Source organism: Leptosomus discolor, chromosome 18 (assembly GCF_034619465.1).
Source record: "Leptosomus discolor isolate bLepDis1 chromosome 18, bLepDis1.hap2, whole genome shotgun sequence".
NCBI classification, from domain to species: Eukaryota; Metazoa; Chordata; class Aves; order Leptosomiformes; family Leptosomidae; genus Leptosomus; species Leptosomus discolor.
The window spans coordinates 7,095,967-7,114,478 of record NC_141408.1 but is presented as its reverse complement, the minus strand read 5'-3'; the positions used below and the strand labels follow the sequence as shown (position 1 = coordinate 7,114,478).

The 18,512-nt window shown below is 46.8% G+C and overlaps 1 protein-coding gene across 2 annotated transcripts in view; it reads left to right on the top strand.

Moving 5' to 3' along the window:
- Nucleotides 1-18,512, top strand: part of CALN1 (calneuron 1) — a 128,889-nt gene that overhangs the window by 109,077 nt on the left and 1,300 nt on the right. For both annotated transcript variants that reach the window (XM_086475295.1, XM_086475296.1), the window contains one exon: nucleotides 13,546-13,699. In XM_086475295.1, the coding sequence (XP_086331421.1) occupies nucleotides 13,546-13,699 (154 nt within the window). The remainder of the gene's footprint in view (nucleotides 1-13,545; nucleotides 13,700-18,512) is intronic.

Genomic DNA, 18,512 nt, shown 5'->3' with positions numbered 1-18,512 from the left:
GCTTGGGGTCCAGTGACTGAGAAACTCATGTTGGGCTTTGATTGGAAACACGGCTACGATTTGCCACCCAGGCCCTGTCCCTGGGCTTGCTGAGTCACAGCGGGCATGGAGCACAACTCCAGCAGCCGCACCAGCAAAGCGCCGATTGCAGGATCAAGGAGCTGAGCTGTCATGTGACAGTTTATTTTAGTGTGAGAAGAGTCCTTAAGCGTCGCTGAGCTAAATATTTCTCTAATTCATGCATAACTTAAGCACAATTAGCAGCCCGATCTCGCAGACCTAGGTCAGACCTCTGTCCTGTGACGTGACTGTGCCAACTGTGTGTTGCAAGATGAGCAGCTCAGGGCTGGGATTTTGCTGAACTTCCAGGACCATTAGCAATAGTGCTCAAATCCCCATCAGCACTCACTGCTGGTACTGGGGAGACATCTCTGTGGCCCATTTTTGCTTTACATTGCCATACACCGCAATGCAGACACAAAGCAAACACCCCAGAAGGTTCTCAGAGACTGGAGCAAGCCCAGGCTTTGGAGAAAATCTGCATTAGCCCTCCAACCTTCTTGTTCAACTCCCCTTTGCTTCACTGGCTGCTGAGGGACTCATGGTCAGATCTGCCATAAAATATACCCTGAAGCATCCAAAGGCGTTTATGTGTTGTGATATAGCACAGAAAACTCTTATTAATTCAGCAGTTCAGACAAGCTAACAAAGGAATATATGCTGAACCAGCTACACCTGCTATGTCCTCTGTTCCGAGGAATGTGTCCTCTGTACCACTCGAGTAAAGACCTGTCCCAGGGACCTGGTGTAGTGCTCATGAGATGAAGAGGTTTGTTGCTGGCACGGTTTCCATTGTGTTCCCATTGGGGTCCAAACAAGCCGGGTGTCTGATGCAGAGCTCTAAAAGCTGTCCCCAAAATACATCGTCCCTTCTTGTCCCGAACCTGCGTTTGTCACCAGACGTGCTGCTTTTACTCCATTTCGCCTACACGCTGGTGAGCGTCCTCCTATGCTCAGCGGTGCTCACGGGCACTCGAGCCCAGAGCTGAGCTGTATGCCTGCTGCTGTTCCCCATGGCCCCTTGAGCTTTTCTGCAGCCTGGCAACAGGTACTGGCAAAGATGTTCATTTTTCCCAGTTTTAAGGTGTGAGCACTCCATGCCTCCCTCCTTGTCGCAGACCTGCTGCTCTGAGTCATGCATTAAAATTACTTTCCTGAATTTTATTTTTTTGCAGTGGCAGCTGATTTGTATTTTCTTCCTTCTCTGCTGTGGCATATTAGTAGCTGGCAGGAGCTAGCAAATGCCAAGTGAATTGCTGGAGGGGACTTAAGAATTGATCACCTTGTTTTTACCGTGGCAAGGAAAAAATCGTGTACTCCTAGCAACAGAGTAACTTAGCAGTTACTCCAGGCCTTAATTGAACTTTCTACCTTGCGCTTTTCAGTTGTATTAATCTTGGTTTCAAATAATGGTCATTATGTGGAGAGCAAAATGTTATATAAAAAGAATTATAAAATGCAAATAAAATAAAAGACAGATCCACATCCTAGTACAATGTGACAGAGAGAAACAAATCAGAAAGTATTAAAATCACTTACATCCTTTCTTCATATCTTCTGAGCCTTGGTGCAAAACCACCATTTTTTCATATGCTCTGCTCTTGAATTAATAAACTGAAATGTAAAAGTGGAGGGGTTTTTGCTATGTGTTTTTGTCTCTAGCTGAATTAGATATTCATCGACTTTTGTGAAGGCTTTAGACTTGTCAGGAAAGATCCTTAACAGCCACAAGCCAAATGGTGAGTTCCATCATCATCAATGGTCTTAGCTGATGTGTGATAATGATGTGAGCTTTGAGGGCAGGTGTGATGGACTTTAGAAGAACTCCAGTTTCTACAAGTTGTGGGGGAGGTAGTAAAAACCAGCAGGAAACAGGTCCTTCATATGCCTTGACTGGGCAGCTGTTGGAGGTCCCCAGGTCACTGGGCAGTCCCCACTGGGTGCAGGCAGTGCCATCTTTGGATGCAGCCAGTCTGTCTGTCAGTTCCTGGGTCCTATTAATGTCAGTGATTTCTGGCATTTAAAATTTTTTTTTTTTTTACTTATCCTTAGAAAGTGCCAGTTTGACAAGTCACAACTTTTACCTGCACAGACGAATTTCTCATGCCTTACGTGAATTTCTCACTGTGAAAAAAAAAATTGTTTTTTTTAATATTACATGTCTTCCAAATGAGAAGGTCCCAGTCCTGAGGTCACGACCACTTTCAGTTCCTAAATACAGGCTAAAAGATAGCAATAAACCCAATGTGAATTAATAGAGGTCAAAATTAAACCTGGAGGATTGTACCATAATTACCAAAATGAGATGTTTTTACTGACTACATTTGGCTTTTTTTCCCCTCCTTCATCTTCTCAGATCCATAGCTTTTGCAGACATTGTTATTTTGGCCCAAGTCATGCAGGGAAGCACACTGCAGGATGGGAAAGATCCTCCCTGCTCTGTTTTCATTATGCGCCAAGGGAAGAGAGGTCCCCAGAAGTACTATTATGTTCCCCAACAGGGTCCTATATTTCACCATATATACTTTACAATAACTCTGCTTAATCTAAATACACAACGTAACTTCAGGATGAAGGTACTAAAAGCACAAAGCAGGACCTGACCAAATTATACCGAAGCAATTAAAACCAGCCAAGCAGTTTTAGTCATGATAAGGCCATACATGCCTCTGAGCATCATGTCATTTTTTTCGGCAGTGATGTAGACATCGGTGCCTCAGAAATGCCTGCGATGGGTGCTGAGAGGTGCTAGGAACTGAGCACTGCCAGGCAGAGCCCTTGCAGAGCCCCAGCCATGCATGAGCACCATGCCAGCGCTGGCTGTCCTGCCCCATTCACCCTCCTAATCATGGTCTCATGCATTTATTAATTTATTTTTATTATAAAGTTACCTTTTTCCAAGCTATTTTGTTGTGTACTGATGGTCTTCATTCTAGAAGTTAACAGTGGTTCAGTGTTGGACTAAGATTTTTTTTTATTCTCTCTCCTATGCAAGATGTTCCTTTATCTTTAGGGGGACTCTCTGCAGGACATGTTGTAGATTTAAGAGGGCAGTGATTATAGTCAACCTGGCATAAATAATCCTACTTCAACCCCAGAAGAAAACTGTACCAGTTCTCTTAATGTGGTATGTCTTCTCATGTTTGTCATTGAAGTCGGGCATTTGAACCTTGAATAAAAATTACCAAAGCCAGCAGAGACCAGGGTGCTGTTCCCAGCATGCTCTTCCCTGGCCTGGCCTCTCCTGATGCAACCAAAGCACACAGCTCCCTCCCCAGCATCTCTATTTGTGTCCCAACTCCTCTCCAGAGCTGCAAACACAGCTAAAGAGTCCTGAGAGCTGAGGGACTTCTACAAGGAAACACCCTGCCCCTCCTCAGCCTGCATGCAGGGATTAGGTGATGACAGAAAAGCAACGTTTGCACGCACGTCCATGTCAGCATCTGTGCACGGACCATCCCCTGTGCTGCCCTGACAGCCAGGCTGCATTCACACCTCTGCTTCCCCCGCCTGGAGAGCCCTGCGTCTGCTGGGCACAGTTGCCTTTCCAGTGCTGGTCATGCAAGAAATAGTCTTGCTCGTGAGCAGTAGCCCAGCACACCTGCACACAGGCACCTCACCATTGCAAGGGCAGGGCAGGGAAGACATAGCTGCACCCGCGCAGTGTCCTGCCGCTCCCTTTCTGCGCTGCTGGTCAAAAACACAATGGGTTTTACAAGCCATCAGTAGGAGGAATATTGAAGGATGAAATAATGATGGTGCTCCTTTGCTTTCTGGGCCAGGCTGGCAGTGCTGTTCATTTTCTCAGCAGCACCATTTTGACTTCATAGCACAGTCCAGCTGGGTTAGGAGATGTCCCTGGGGCCCCAATCAGACCAAATGCTGAAGCACAGCTTGCAAAAGGCTCCTAGGGATCTGTAAACTGATGGGGAACCCTTGGCTGAATCCCTAACGGTGTGAGCACATCGGGAACAGCAGAAATGAGGAGGTTTGTGCCAGCTGAGCTCATACTGGAGGGAGCATCAACACGTCATATTTCCTGAGTCGGGCTCTCTCTGGGACTGTGTAACCCCACTAACCTGAATAAATGACCCTCTCTGCTCTCTCCATCTTGCCCACTCACCAGTAAAACATGCTGTAATGTGTCCTGGGGGTACATAGGCTGCGTACCCTACCAGACCTGATGGTGCATTTCAGAGCCATTTTCCAGTTAAAAAAAAAAAAATAAATAAAAATTATATAACCTATTAAGTACCGTTTGTTCTGTGCCAGCCACAGCACAGACCATTGCAGCCCACACTTGCATTTGGGGCTGAACAGACCATTGTGAGCTATGAAACAAGGAGACCAACCTAAAAAACAAACGTAGTTTGGCTAAATACAGCAGCCTGAGAAGCTGTCTCCATCTATCTTAGCTTTGTCAGTTGCTAGACAGCAGTATTAGAAGGTCCGTTTGCTGCCTCATTATTATTATTTTTTGTTAACTGTCATCTGCAATGTTAAGGATGCCTCAAGTTTCCCACAGTAGCTCTCGGTCTCCCTGGTAAAGCTTTTATTAATTATTAGTGTCCTTCATGCATTTCAGGAACATGTCTCACCTCCTAATCCACTTCTCCTGGCATTCTCAGAACATTTGTAACTGTTAAGTAAAAGATTGGTTTCCTTTCGCTAAAGGCTTTCAGGAGACATTCAGCAGCAGGGCTGCACGGCCAGTTCATTTACTTCACTCAGGTTTCTGCTGCCTGATGTAATTCAGAAGCAGCTTAAAGATCACTTCTCCAGGCAGTGATGCTGCCCGCGGCTGTGTGCGAAAAATGGGGAGAAGAGCAGTGGGTCAAATTCAATCTGTTTTGTGAAGCAGATAGGACAGGTTAGTTTTGCTAGACGTTGGCTTTCCCTCACTCCATAATCCTTCTGTGCTTGCTGGCTGTCAGGTTTATTGTTATTGTCAAAAAGCAATAGCCCAGGCTCCAGGTCTGTGGAGCTGCTTTGCTGGCACCTCACATGACAAGACCTTTAGCTCTGGAGCAGCTAGCGCAGATCGAAGTCCCCTCACACCCCTGCTCAGTGCGTGCCTGGATCGAGATGTAAATATGTCTTACCCAGCGCAGCCAGACACGTGAGCTGCTGTTCCCCAAGGGTCCCAGCACGTCCCTCTGGGGTGCAGACATCTCTGCTCTCCCCCTCATGGAGAAGCATCATGTGGGGCAAGGAATGAAGGAATTTTTTTCTTGCAAAATGTGAGGTTTTGGCACACCCCCCATAGTGACCTGCCACAAAAACCCCCTTGTGGTGCTCTCGTTGATTGGATGAGAAGGGGGAACAGGACTGCCTAAAATCCACTGCCTGCAGCAGGACACACAAGCATCACCAGCCCGGAGCATGTTTCACCTCATGATACTGATGGATTTGTGCTGGAGAGATGAATGCATTAGAAATTCTGTATCTGTGGGGTAGGCTGAAGGCGCTTGCTCCCAAATAGGAATTCCCAGCTTTAGCCCTCATTAAATCTTGTGAGTTTGCTCCTCCAAAAGGCTCCCACAGGCCTCATCGAAGGTCAAGATGTTGCAGACCTATTTATGTATGCACTTTGATTGGGATCAAACCGAAAGCCTGTTGTTGAGGCCAGGGAGCTTTAAAACTAGGCAAAAGAAATCGTTAGAGCCTGTTAATTTGTACTTCAGCCTGAGAGCATTCTCTAATTAAAAAAGAAAACAAACCACCACTTCTCCATGTTTTAGTTAAACTATTTAAAGTTAATTGAATGGGCCCAGGATTAATATTCCTACTGGGTATTCTGCGGAGGTGTTACTGAGGTTTACCTATCAGGGGGCCCATTTCTCTTAGCCCAGTTTAATTACCATCATATCCCAGCTGCAAAGCAAGGAGATCAGTGTAGAGGCAAAGCCTATGACCCACTCCTCTGCTTAAAACATCACCCCAGAGAGTTTAAGTCTGTCTAATAAAGGACAGCACCAACCTCACCAGGCTGGGAGATCTAGCAGAGGGAATGATGTTCTCGTAGAGCCAAGACTATGCAAGAGGATTTCTATGCAGACCAGCTGTCAGCAGCTTTTCCATCACCAGACCCAAACGACAGTGTATTCACAGGTTCATTTAAAAACATGCTGGGTTCACTAACTTGTGTCCCAGTAACCCTGTGACATGTAGCTGGAAGGTTTAAGGGATGCTCTAAACCTACAGCAGGTACAGGTGGGGACATGGCAAGCAAAGCCAATACCATCTCTGGGGCACCAGTGAGGGACCGTGGGAGGAAACAGAGTGAGCACTGAGCACATAGGACCCATCGGGGGTACGCATCTCTCCCCTAGCCTCTGCTCTGTAGGCGTGCCCTAGCAAGCACATGGGTGTGAGCTGGGACAATCCTATATTTTACCTTGTCAAATGTTAGTTTGCTGAGTAACTCTGAGACCCAAAGGGGCATGTGACAGCATGGCTGTCCGAACCATTGGCAGCAGCTAGAATCAGAGATGGGGGTCTGTGGGGAGCAGGACAGCATGTGGGAAAAGCAGCAAATAGCCATCCTTGCCAGGAATCAAAGTGTAGAAGAGCTTTGCTTAACTCTCTCTGAATGAACAACATGTAGCAATAGGGGTGAGGAAGTCATAAAGAAATTAAAAAGTAGCAGCACCAGTATTTAGAAAATTGTATTTGAAGCATCCTGAACATTGGGACAAAGGGACGACTGGGACCTTCCCAGAGCAGGAGAGGGGTGCAGGGCACTCAGGCTGGCTTTGAGCTCCTGGTTCTGGGCTGTGTAGTTCTGCAGGAGCTTGAAAATTATTTTCATTGTTGTTTGTTGCCTTATTCTGGTGGTTCAGGTGTTAAGTGTCCAGGGAAAGGGCTGTGTACACCGGTGCACTAGATGGTACTGAGCCAGCAGCTCAGAGATATCAGGGCAGCCTGCAAGCAGCAGGATGGAGTGAGAAACCCATCTCCATCCCCACTGTGCAGGCAAAAGGTGATTTTTTTTTTCATTATATTTAGTATTGGACTGAATTGTGGGGGGTTTTTTTAAGATGAAATGTTATTTTCTGCATGGTAAAATGCCAAGCTGTCAAAACCTGAACTGGTCCCTGATTGTACATCAGTTCTAGGTGGGGCGATGTGGATGTGGATGATATGGATGGGGATGTTGTGCAGGCAGGGGTGTCAGCCTGCAGCTCACCAGTGGGGAGCTGGGCCGAGCACCCCAACGTTGCTCGTACTCACCAGGCACGTTGCCCACAGTGGCCTCCTCGAGGTGGATGGCTTCTTGCCTCTGATACATGGCAGGCTCAGGACTGCTTCCAAAACATTTCTAAAAGTGGCTAACCAGGAGTTGACGGGTATTTGTGCTCTCAGAGCATCTGTTCTGACTTTCAGTTTTATTTATTCTTTCTCCTCCTTGTCTGCACGGTCAGACAGGTTTCCTATGCTGAGCACCAGCCTGGACCACCCTGACCCCCTTGTCCTGCTCCCCAGCCCCCAAGAAGCACCCAGCACTGGTCACGCTTAACCCAAGCTCTATGGAGGGGAGCACAGGACCTCCCTGCCCTGGATTTCAGGCTGGCAGACAGACAGGGGAGAGCTCAGATTCTCTCACCCCATGCCCCCTTTTGCAGAGACTGCTGCTTTTTTGCGTGGTCTTGTTCCACCCAGCCCAGCTGGTAAAGGAGGTCGTTCTGAGCCATACACGGAACAGTTTGTAATCTAAAGACATCGGTGCTTCTCGCAGAGCTGTGGGCATCCCAGCAGTGCTCCTCAACGGTTCCATGTGGGCTATGGGGTAGCTGGAGGGACACAAGGGGGGTACCCATGGGCCATGTTAGTTTTGAATGCCGCATCATTTCCATAGTACAAACTTAGGCCAGGCACTTGGGGTTAAGGATGCTGTGAATATGTGCTTAAATCTGATTTTAATTTATGAGTGTGTGTATGATTCCCTGCTGACAAAGCTTCTGGGAAGAATGGAGCAACCTCCCGTTAGCCAGTACAGTAACGAGCCCGTTACTATGGAAATGAGCTTGTTACCCCTTCCCGCTCCCCGACAGGCAAGATGCTCCAGTGCAGCTTCAGGGAAGCTGGCTGTTCCAAAAGGCTGTGTAAGCAAGTGGTACCTGGATGACAGCCACCCTAAGCCCAGAGTGGGGTGAACAAGGTGTTGCAAGCAGCTGGGTGCTGGGATACCTGCAGGGCAAGGTGGCCTGGGGCACATCCCACTGACATGGAGACAGCTCAAGCAAGCAGGCAGGCACTTGTGGCATCATGCAGCCCCAGTCACCATGTGGGTAAGCGTGTAAGTTTATTTCTAGAGGGGCACTTGTTCCTGCTGGGTTCTTTGAGGCTGCATGCTCCTCCTGGCACTGGGAGTGGATATGTACAGATGGGGCCAAGCACAGCCTCATGCTCCCTGTGAGCGATGGGAGAGTGGGATGGAGAAACTCCCTGTGGGCGTGCTGGCTGCTGGCACCCAAACACAGCTTCACTTGCGGGAGCTCACTCCCTTGCTTCATGTTCTCCCTGCCCCTCCAGACTCCTGGCTTCTCCAGCATACACTGTTTTGCTCTCGTCATAAAATTTCTGTAGCTGAGCTTATCTGGGAGGTACAGTCAGTACAAAAGTACCATTCATCCAGTCCCCAGGTAGAGGTGGGAATACATTAGATTGAGCGTGGAGCACGCTGGGGCTGTGCGCTTTAGTATATGGCCAACACAAAACACCGGTCCTGTGAAAAAGTCCCAGATCAGTAGTTTATGATCTCAAAGCCTGTCTGGCTCAAGGAACAGCCACACAGTCTGATGCAAGCACTCACAGAGCTGCCTGCGTTCAGAGCCGCCCAGAAATGACATGACTGTGGTTAGCACAGCACAAAGCCCAGCGGCTCTGCAAAGAGTCCGAGTATTTTCTGGGCCACATCCCCTGTCATGGCAGTGTCTGTGACTGTGGGCAGAGCCAGTTTGCACTTGCCTTGCAGGTATTCAAGACACCCATGGCCTGACATGCAACAGGTCTGAGAGCCAAACAAAGGCATTATCTCATTATTCAGAGATTAAGGGCTGCCCCAAACAAGAAATCTATGCAACGGATGTGGTGCTTGGGGGTGTGGTTTACTGGTGGAACTGGCAGTGTTACGTCAATGGTTGGACTTGATGATCTTAAGGGCCTTTTCCAACTTAAAGGATTCTGTGATTCTATGAAGATTTTAGTTTTACAAACCCGATTTTCAAAAGCACCAGGCAAAAGCCTGCTCTCCTGCTGCCATCTCAGTCTCCACTGGGAGCCCTCAACAGTCCAAGATGACCTTTTTCAGATGGGTTACATGGGAAACCTGTGCCAAATAGACTCAGAAAATATAAGTATCCAAGTGCTCTCCTAGCTAAAACCATGACTGCCAGAGAAGCCATTCCTGCCTCTTGTGGGGTGGAGAATTTTTATTGGTGTGGCTTCAAAAGATCTTGCAGGTCACCAGAGTGGCCCCACTCATGTTGATGCAGGGTCCCAGCCTGGCATCATCCTGTCTGCACAGCAGTTAGGCCAAGTTAGGATTCAAGAGTGGAGCCACTCTTCTTTTAAAAGCAGAGCTGATATTAAAGGAAATTATCATAAGTAATGTTTCAGCAGCATTTAACTCTTCAAAGAAGCAAGCTCTTCCCCTACAGTAATTTCCCTGCACAGAGCAGGAGAATATGCCAGGTAGGCATTTCAGATACAGCAGTATCTGAAAAAGGTGCCAGGAGTGATACTAGTGCTCTGCAGGCATGGCAGCTGCCAATCAGCCACAAATTTTGGGAATTGGGTGTAGGAAGACTGAAGAAACTTTCATTCCCAGCAGGAAATTTAAATCAAGGAGGAGTTAGGAGGCTACAGGCTGGATAGGATCAGGTCCCCTTTCCCTTCCAGATGTCTCTTGGGACAACATCCTCCAACTCCAGGAGATGTTTCTGCTGGGGCCAGTTATTGAGGTCCATCAGCAACTGCAGTGGACAGTTCCTGGTGCTCTCCACAGAAGTCAAATATCCCCATACAAGTACAGGTTTTTCATTCATGGCACTCACTGCATCAAGCGGGGCATTTGAACCTCAGCATTAGGCAGTTTGTTTCTATATCACTGCTTACACTGTATTCCAGGAGCACCTGTTCAGAAGCAGCATTATTGGTTTCTTCTAATTATAATCCTATAGAAAGTTTTCAGTGTGCAACAGCCATGTTTTTCCTCTCAGTGGAGCCAATAAAAGTTAAGAGTTGCTCCCTGGTTACTGTCATTACAACAATAAAAAGCCAGAGTAATTGAAAAGTGAATCAAGGAAACTGCCAGATTGGAGAGCAATGATAATAGAAGAAATTATCTGGGAGCCCAAGCACAATGCAAAGTCTTGTCTCTGGCTGCACCGAGCTTGAGCCTGTTCTGGGCAAACCCCTGCGCTGATATGTGTCTTACGGAGGAAATGCCTCCTGCATGAAAGTACCGGAGCACAGAGCAAAGCAGGAGCAATGACCATATGGTTGCCAACAGGCCAGACACTCAGTACATGGTTCCTCTTCCTAAAAGGCAAAATGACAACTGAACAATAAAAAAATTATTTCTTCTTGTATGAGCATAAAGCTTAAAAGCAAGAGCTGGAGAAGCTGCAACAGATGTATGTTTGTCAAGAGATCAATTATTTCCTACTAGATAGATTAACTGGTACAGGAAGACCCAAAACCCCACAAGTCATTACTGTTTCCATGTTGTTAAGACTAGACAATAACCACAATTGTGTTTGTAATCCAAGTAGCTTGAAGCAAAGGAACAGGTAGCATCACAGTAGACTCTGCAAAAGCTTGTTAGTGGCAATGCTGGTATAGAAGGAGACCAGCAAAGACTTCTAAGAGTGAGAGACAAGGAGCATCATATGTCAACATAGACAATGGTGTGTCCCGAGCTGAGTTTTCACACCTGTAGCTCTGGAGGCAGGCATGAAGGAACAGTGCACTGATCCAGAGTTGTTGTTCTTCCCACACAGTCATCTTGGGACATAGTGAAGCAAATCCAGAAGCCATCAATTGTCTTTTACTCTCCACAAAGACAGGATGCATGCACCTTATCGGAGTTCCCTCGCCCACAGCTACGCTGCCCATGTAAAGTCTATGAGCGCTTCCAGTAAGTCTTAAGGAGGCTCACACATCCCTGCAGTTATCCTCAAAAAAGGATGCAAGGAAAGAGCAGGTCTCAGAGACACTGCTCTGGGCTGTGCAGCACTCACAGGGGTGAGCAGCCAACCGGTGATGGGTGAACACAGGTTTCAGACACCTTTTAGAAGGACTGTTGCCTGTCTTTCCCTGAAAAAACAAGCCCATAGACTACAGAGAAAAAGTTTGTATTGGCCTCAGAGAACTGTCCCTGAGCCAAGAACAGGAAGAAAACTCCAACGCAGGTTGAACATCACACCCTGATGAGATGGGCTGGGGTAACCACATGCAGACGAGCTCCTCCTGTTGAAGTGACCACAAGGATGAAATTATGGGTTTGGCATACAAGTGGCCTCAGGAAGATGCTGGGGCTCAAGTTCAGGTTTGAGTTTCTGCCAAGACAAAGACCCCAAAGGAATGCAGGATCAGGTGGTAGGTGAGAAATCTTCGCTTTTACCTCCATGGTGCTGGTGTGCAAGCAGTGCTGCAGGAAGCCGGCCTGGCGGGCTGCAAACCCTGGGCAGCCTCAAGGCACTGTGCAAACCTCCACTAACAACACCTCCTGACACGGCTGTAAGGCGACCATATGGATTAACCCCCATTTCCACACCTGTAGTTGCCAAGAGAAACACTTTCTGTAATCATGCTGGTTGTGAAGTACAGAGCTGCTCAATTGTACTTGCTCTTTTAAGGTTAAAGAAAGCAGAATACGGGTGGTAAGATTTCCTCATGCACAACAAAGCTGGCTGGAAATTTGTGACTAAATACCGGGGGGATTTGCAATCCAGCTTTGAACTGTGCAACAAGAAGCCACTGGTGACAATTGTGTGCTTGCTATTTTTAGCTGGGCGGCATGAACACCGAATCTCTGAGGAACAAGGATAGCAGCAAAACCACCAAACCCACCAGACTTGCTTTTCAGAGACCTCATCTGGGGAAAAAACAGGAACTTTGGCTTTTGCCCCTGATGTCCACATTTCTGCAGATTTTCTGCACCAGGATTTTGATTGTTGCAGGAAATAAACAAATAAATAGAATTGTAGAAATCAGGGCTTCTAAGGACAGATGGATAAATATATATGAATGTGTGGAAATCTGCCTATATACACAGATACACATAAATATTTCAGGGTCTAGATTTAATCAAAGTGCACTCACTTTCCTTTAGTTAACCACTTTGAGGATTAACGACTTTGCATCTGTGTGATGAGGTGTGCAGCAGTGGTCAGGGAAGACAACTTTAGATAACTCACCAAGCAGCTCAGAACTGATAAGGTTTGTCCTGTCCTTATCAGACTGGGGGGAAAGGAGCGGGAATTTCTTGCTGCACCGTTTTCCAAATGCCAGCTGTGCAGTCTGATCACACGCTATCGCCACACTCTCAGTTGCAGAAGCAGGCACAAGGTTGCATCACCTTTTCTCCACTGCAGCGTTAAGCCAGAGGTGTTTGGCCTTCCTTGAAGGTGGGTAGTTTAGAAGAGGGTGTACAAGTCCTGGTGCTCACTGTTCGCTGTAGGCAAGCCTGTGTTTCAGGCTGTAAGGCCAAGGTGCTGTTCAGAGGATGTCATCTGAAGCTCAGGGGGAAAGTCAGGGTGACTCGGAGCATTTCCAGCCTGTACTGCCTGTGCAGATGGCTCAGAGAAACTCATCTCCTCACCTGGCCCTGCACGGCAGCCAGTGTGAATGCCTTCTCTCCTGTACCACTAGCAGATATTAATACCACAAACCTTACACATGTGCAAAGTTCCTCTGCTGCAAAACGTTCATTTCTACATATTCTGCAGGAATCATCTGTTTTTAGTGTCTGATGTGTGTAAGAGCAACATTTACCTACTGGATCTACAGCAGAAGTCAGCAAAGAGGGAGATGGTCTCTGCTTGTGCTTGCCATGCAGGCACAACCAGAGAGTTAGAAGGAAAAAAAGGGCAGAGACAAGGTTGTGGCTTATGGCAAGGTGTAAGGGCTACCGGGGAATCTGTCAGGGGTTTATCTCTGTTGGAATAGGGACTGATATCAGATTGCTGCACCTCCAGCCTGGGAGACCATCCCTGGCATAGGGCAGTGTTTCTCTACTGCTCTACCAGCATTAAGTAAGTAAACTGGCAAAGCTCTAGCAACATCCATTTGCAGCATTCACACCTTTAGTATTAAATGACCCCAAAAGAGCAAAATTTGCAAAGTTATACTGAAATGTTGAAATGAGGTTGAAAAAACCCCACGAGTAGGGAACTGCAACATGACCACATGCCTCTCTCCCTCCAAGAACCATACCTGTTACTGGTGGCCGAGTCTAACTTGGTCCTCTTCCCACAGTTTGACATGCAGAGGATAACACTGGAAGAGCTGAAACACATCCTCTACCACGCCTTCCGGGACCACTTAACGATGAAGGACATCGAGAACATCATTATCAATGAAGAGGAGAGTTTAAATGAAAACTCTGGCAACTGCCAAACAGAGTTTGAAGGTGAGAGAGAACATTTCCGTGCTTCTGTACAATTATTCTCTTTTACAGACAACGCACTCTGATCTGTGACATGCAATGGGCAAGAATGCATGGAGTTAACAAGGAGTTATTTTAGAGTAAGTAGCAATGACACACAGAGAGAGCTTTCTTCCATGTGGTCTAAGTAAAGCTGATCCTGTTTTAGGCAGAAGGATGAACTAGTGGGTGCTTTGCCTTATGGCCCTCCTTTCTCTGGTGGGATTCAGGCAGAGGGATGTGCAGACCATGCTGAGGTGAATGTCTACAACAGGCTGAATTTCCCTACAGAAATATGTATATGTCTCTCAGCCTATCATTGAAAGAATTTATTTGCGTTGGGTCCTGCCCTAGCAAGCTGTGTGAGGCTCCACCAGTTTTCTGTTGTCTTTCCATAAACATCTTCTGCCCTGTGCACCTCTTGTTCAGCGCTGTTGTCACCACTGGTGTGGCGCTGCAGCATTGCTACAGAAAGGGAAACATTTGCTTCGGCAGCTGTTGCTTAACACAGCGTCCTCTCAGCATTGCCACAAGACCACTAAGTGATCAGCAACCGGGATCAGACACTGCCTCAACTTTTAGAGTGGATTTCTTTGAACAGAGCTAACAGTGACAAGAACATTCCCCATTTTAAGCCGCCTTGGGAGAAAGATTTTCTTGGCCAGAAGAACTCGTGCTGTTCTGAAGCATTGCTGGTTGAAACAACCGAACAAATCCTCTCAAGTGCAGAAAAGTCCGGGGTGATACCTACAGAGAAACTCAAGGTTTGTACACATCAGCCTGGGACAGCTACTGTGCTTCCCCATCCACAGCAATCACACTTATGTAGGTCATTTTGGGGAAAATTCTGATACTCTGAGGGGTCAAATAGCCTCTGAAAGGCTACCAGGCAGAGATACTGAATCTTTAAAACAAAGCGAAGGATAAATACATTAGTGCAATTCTTACCCTGGATAATTAATGGGATTTAGCAGCTATATCCAGCACACTCACCCTCTGCTAAATACTGCAGAAAAGATGTAGAAGAGCACAGCTGAATTTTAAAAAGCCTGCAGGAGGGAGGCAAGCAGCAACGCTCTTTGATTCAAGCCAAGCAGCATTTTTTTTTATTCCTTCTGGAGAGCAGCAGGGAGGAAGAGATGCTTACTTACATGAATGGAGTTGTTAGTCCCCACTGACCTGCTGATTCAGTGGAGGCATGCGCCAGCTGTCACCGCGGTGAGAGGCATGCAGGCTTCTTTCAGCTTCGGTACTTGGGTGAACTGTCCCAGTCGCAAAAAAAAACCCACAAAAAAAAAAAAAAAACCAAAAAAACCAGGTCCAAAAACCTAAATGCTCAGCATCTCATTTTGGAAGTCCCAGCTTCCAAAAGTACAGCAAGAACAGCTTTTCTCGTGGGATGTTGGCATTGCTGGTGCTAGGCAGAACCTAGAAGCAAAACAGACTCTTTTTTAGATGTTGTTAGAAATACACGCACACACACGCACAAATGCACCAGAGAATAAAGATCAGCTGAACACTGTCAACAAAGATGCAAAGTTTTGCTTCAGGTCCCAGAAGAACGGGACGGTTCTGGTCCATGGCAGCTCTGACATAAGCATTTCTCCTAGGAAAGGCAGGCTCAGACCAGGTTGCATCCCTGTAGCTCTCCAGGCTGGCATGCCGTTACCTGAATGACCCATTTGTGCCCTCGGCTTCCCATTTCCCAGACACTAAGATCCCTACAGGACTCGAAAGCAGAAATTATAGGGCCTCATGGCATGGATCAATGGCACTAAGGGAGAGCTGTCATGAAGGTTGGGCAGCATCTTGGTCTAGCTTTAAATTCCTGTACAGAAGTGTCTCCATGTAAGTCACTCACCCTTTACTTACTTCTTAATTAGTGGAGTGAAAGAGATGCTTTTTGGGTATAATTCCTCAAGCTTATTTTAGGTCCTACCTTGGGATGAGATGAACTCACCTTAAAAAGCACCTATTTCTTTCAACTATAAAGGTAGCCTAAAGGGACTAGCTTAGAGGCTTACATCTATATTTGATGTACATTTCATCCACCCTACTGAAATGCCTTTAATTATGGGTTTCATCTAAAAATGAAGCCAAGATGAGCCCCAGTGGTTGTCACTGAGATTTGGGAATGGCTCCTAAGGGAAGAGACATAGCAGATAGTCAGTAGTACCTTGCCGAAATGGGGGATCTCCACTTCCTGTCACCTCCGGGTATGTTCTTGCTTTCAAAGAGGAGCCCTGAAACCCTTCTCCATCCTGTGTGCAGAGATATCCCCCCTTCTCCACATCTGGGGTTAGCTGGCTCAGACCCACCAGGTGTTAAACAGCATTGTACAGGTAACATCTCCATCGGTACAAAGATGTGCAAATTCTTGTCATTCTCACAAATTTGCAATCTTGGCTTCTTGTCATAATAAGGTCTTTAAAACTATGTAATATTCTCCCTATATAAATATGGACGATAAACCCTCTCTCTCTCCTGCACTCATATATACACACACAGAACCACACACACGCTTTAACCCAAATACAATATTCATATTATGGTCAGAGACAAGTCCAGGATTTTGTTCAGTTCACTCTGAACATTACAGTCATTTGCAAGATGTCAGCTCTAGGCTTACATTACAACTTTCCCTCCCACACATTTCTAGGGGTTTTCATTTGCCTTCTTTTTGATGAAGAGCAAAGCAATGAAGATGCCCAACTCCTCAGAACAAGCAGCCCACACCAGTGCTGCCGATAAAGAAGACAGCCAAAAGGGAGGCACAGTTATGTCTTCAGCCTTTCTCTCAATTTTTATTAATGCTTAGGGCAGAAGAACGAAGTTGAGAGCCAAGAACAGTGTATGTTTTTATGAGAAGAGACACAAGAAAAGGAAAACTGTTTGCAGCAACATTGTACTACCAAAAATGTATAGCAAAAAGATCATTTGTCTGGCAGTTCCCTTTATCCAAACACGACATTAAGCTTGTGGCAAACAAGAGTGCCAGCTGATTACAGTGACCCGTGCTGTCTGCCACGGGTATTTCATCCTCAGCCCTGACATTCAAATTAACTGGATGTACAAGAGCTGCCACAGCTCCCCTCCCTGCCCTCCCCAGACAAGCACTAGGAGCATCCGCTCCTCAGCTAAGGGCTTGGGAGTGACAAACTGACCTCTTCAAATGAAAATAACTCCATCCAGCCAAAAAAAGCAAAAATCACTCACCTTTGGCAGGGTTATGACAGAAGCCACTATAAATACACTGTAGCTGTTCATGATAGCCAGCCTTTTTCTGCAGGCAAGAAGGCTCTCAGCACTTACTCTGATCATCTCAAATGCATCATGGGCATCGTACCCAGACCAGCAGCCACAGCCTGTGGACTAATGCACCCTGAAACAGGCTGGATCCATTAACCCCATGTCCTGGTGGAGAAGTTATAGTGATGGTAGCGCTGTCTCTGCCACTAGTGACACCATGGTGAGTCCTCCTTGCCAGCCTGTCCTCTGCATGTTGCAAAGATTAAGGATGACCCAGCCTCTTGGCTTTGCTTCTTGATATTCACTTACATTGGACAGTCTGTGAGTTGCTCTCCCCGCTAAGAAGGAGCCAGGACATCTCCAGAGGAGCTTGTTTCTGACCATGTTCAAGGTACCGGCTCATGTCCAGACCTCAGCACGTCCCATGGGTATTAAAAACTCCTGCTGGCAACCAAATGCAAAACAGATCAAGCATGCAGCCCTGCGACAATGCCAGCTGTGGAAACCAGCAGGAAAAAGCACAGATACCATGCTCAAAGGATCTATGAATTTGGAGAGAGGAGAGAAGTGAGGGTGAAAACTCACCAGTTATTGGGGGGGCAAATGGGTCTTCATATTTGAGGGCAATTCACAGGGCACCACATAGCTGTGTTCACAGTGAAGAAAGTCAGTAATTTCAGCTTCTTTTTCTCCCCGTGGTTTGCAAAGGGGCAGAGGAACTGTAATACTAATCTTCTCGCTGGAGTAATTCCTGCTGAGCCCCAACAGCAAGAGGGTCTCTCTGGGTCTGCAATACCACTACATTTCAGCACAGACCTTCTTCTACACCCTTTCTTCTAGAGTTATTTGGTAGGTTATTTGGCTATTTGGTGTACCTTCAGTCAGTAGAGAACAATAACGATGACTTACCTGGATCCTGCTGCCTTAAAGCTCTATTTTTACTTGATGGTAAAGAAGACTGAAGGAATTGTTCAATTCGGGAACCCAGGAACACTTCTGCAAGAAACACTGAACGTGCTTTACTTTTTTTCATTTGAATAGGAGAGTTACGGTCACAAAAAGCCTTGGCCAGCCTTTGACTGCTGCTCCCAGTCACTGTAATCAGCATGAGCCCCACACTGAATGGCAGTGCTGACTGTGATGGCTTGTGTCATTGTGTTGTCTGCCGGCTAGCAGTGTTTCTAAAATACAGAAGTGGTAGAAAAATAAATAAAGAACTAACTAAAACTGTGATTTAACAAGCTTTCCAAAGTGCCAGGGCACCATGCGCAAAACCTAGGAACCACAGTATTGATTCTGTATGCATTATAAAAGTGAGGAAAGGAATCAAGGAGTAGAGCAGTGCAAGAAGAAAGCAAGTAATTTAGGAGAGCTGCTGTAAGGGGGGTTTCATTATCTGCACAGAATATAGTGAGTCCCTTGGAGCACTGGTAGTGCGGCGGTTCCCTGCCCTGGGCAGTACGACTCAAAGTGCTGCCTAACGAGGGCTTCTTGTGCCTCCGGCGCTGAGCTGATGCTGGGGGGCTGCGTGGGAGCTGGGATTAGGACG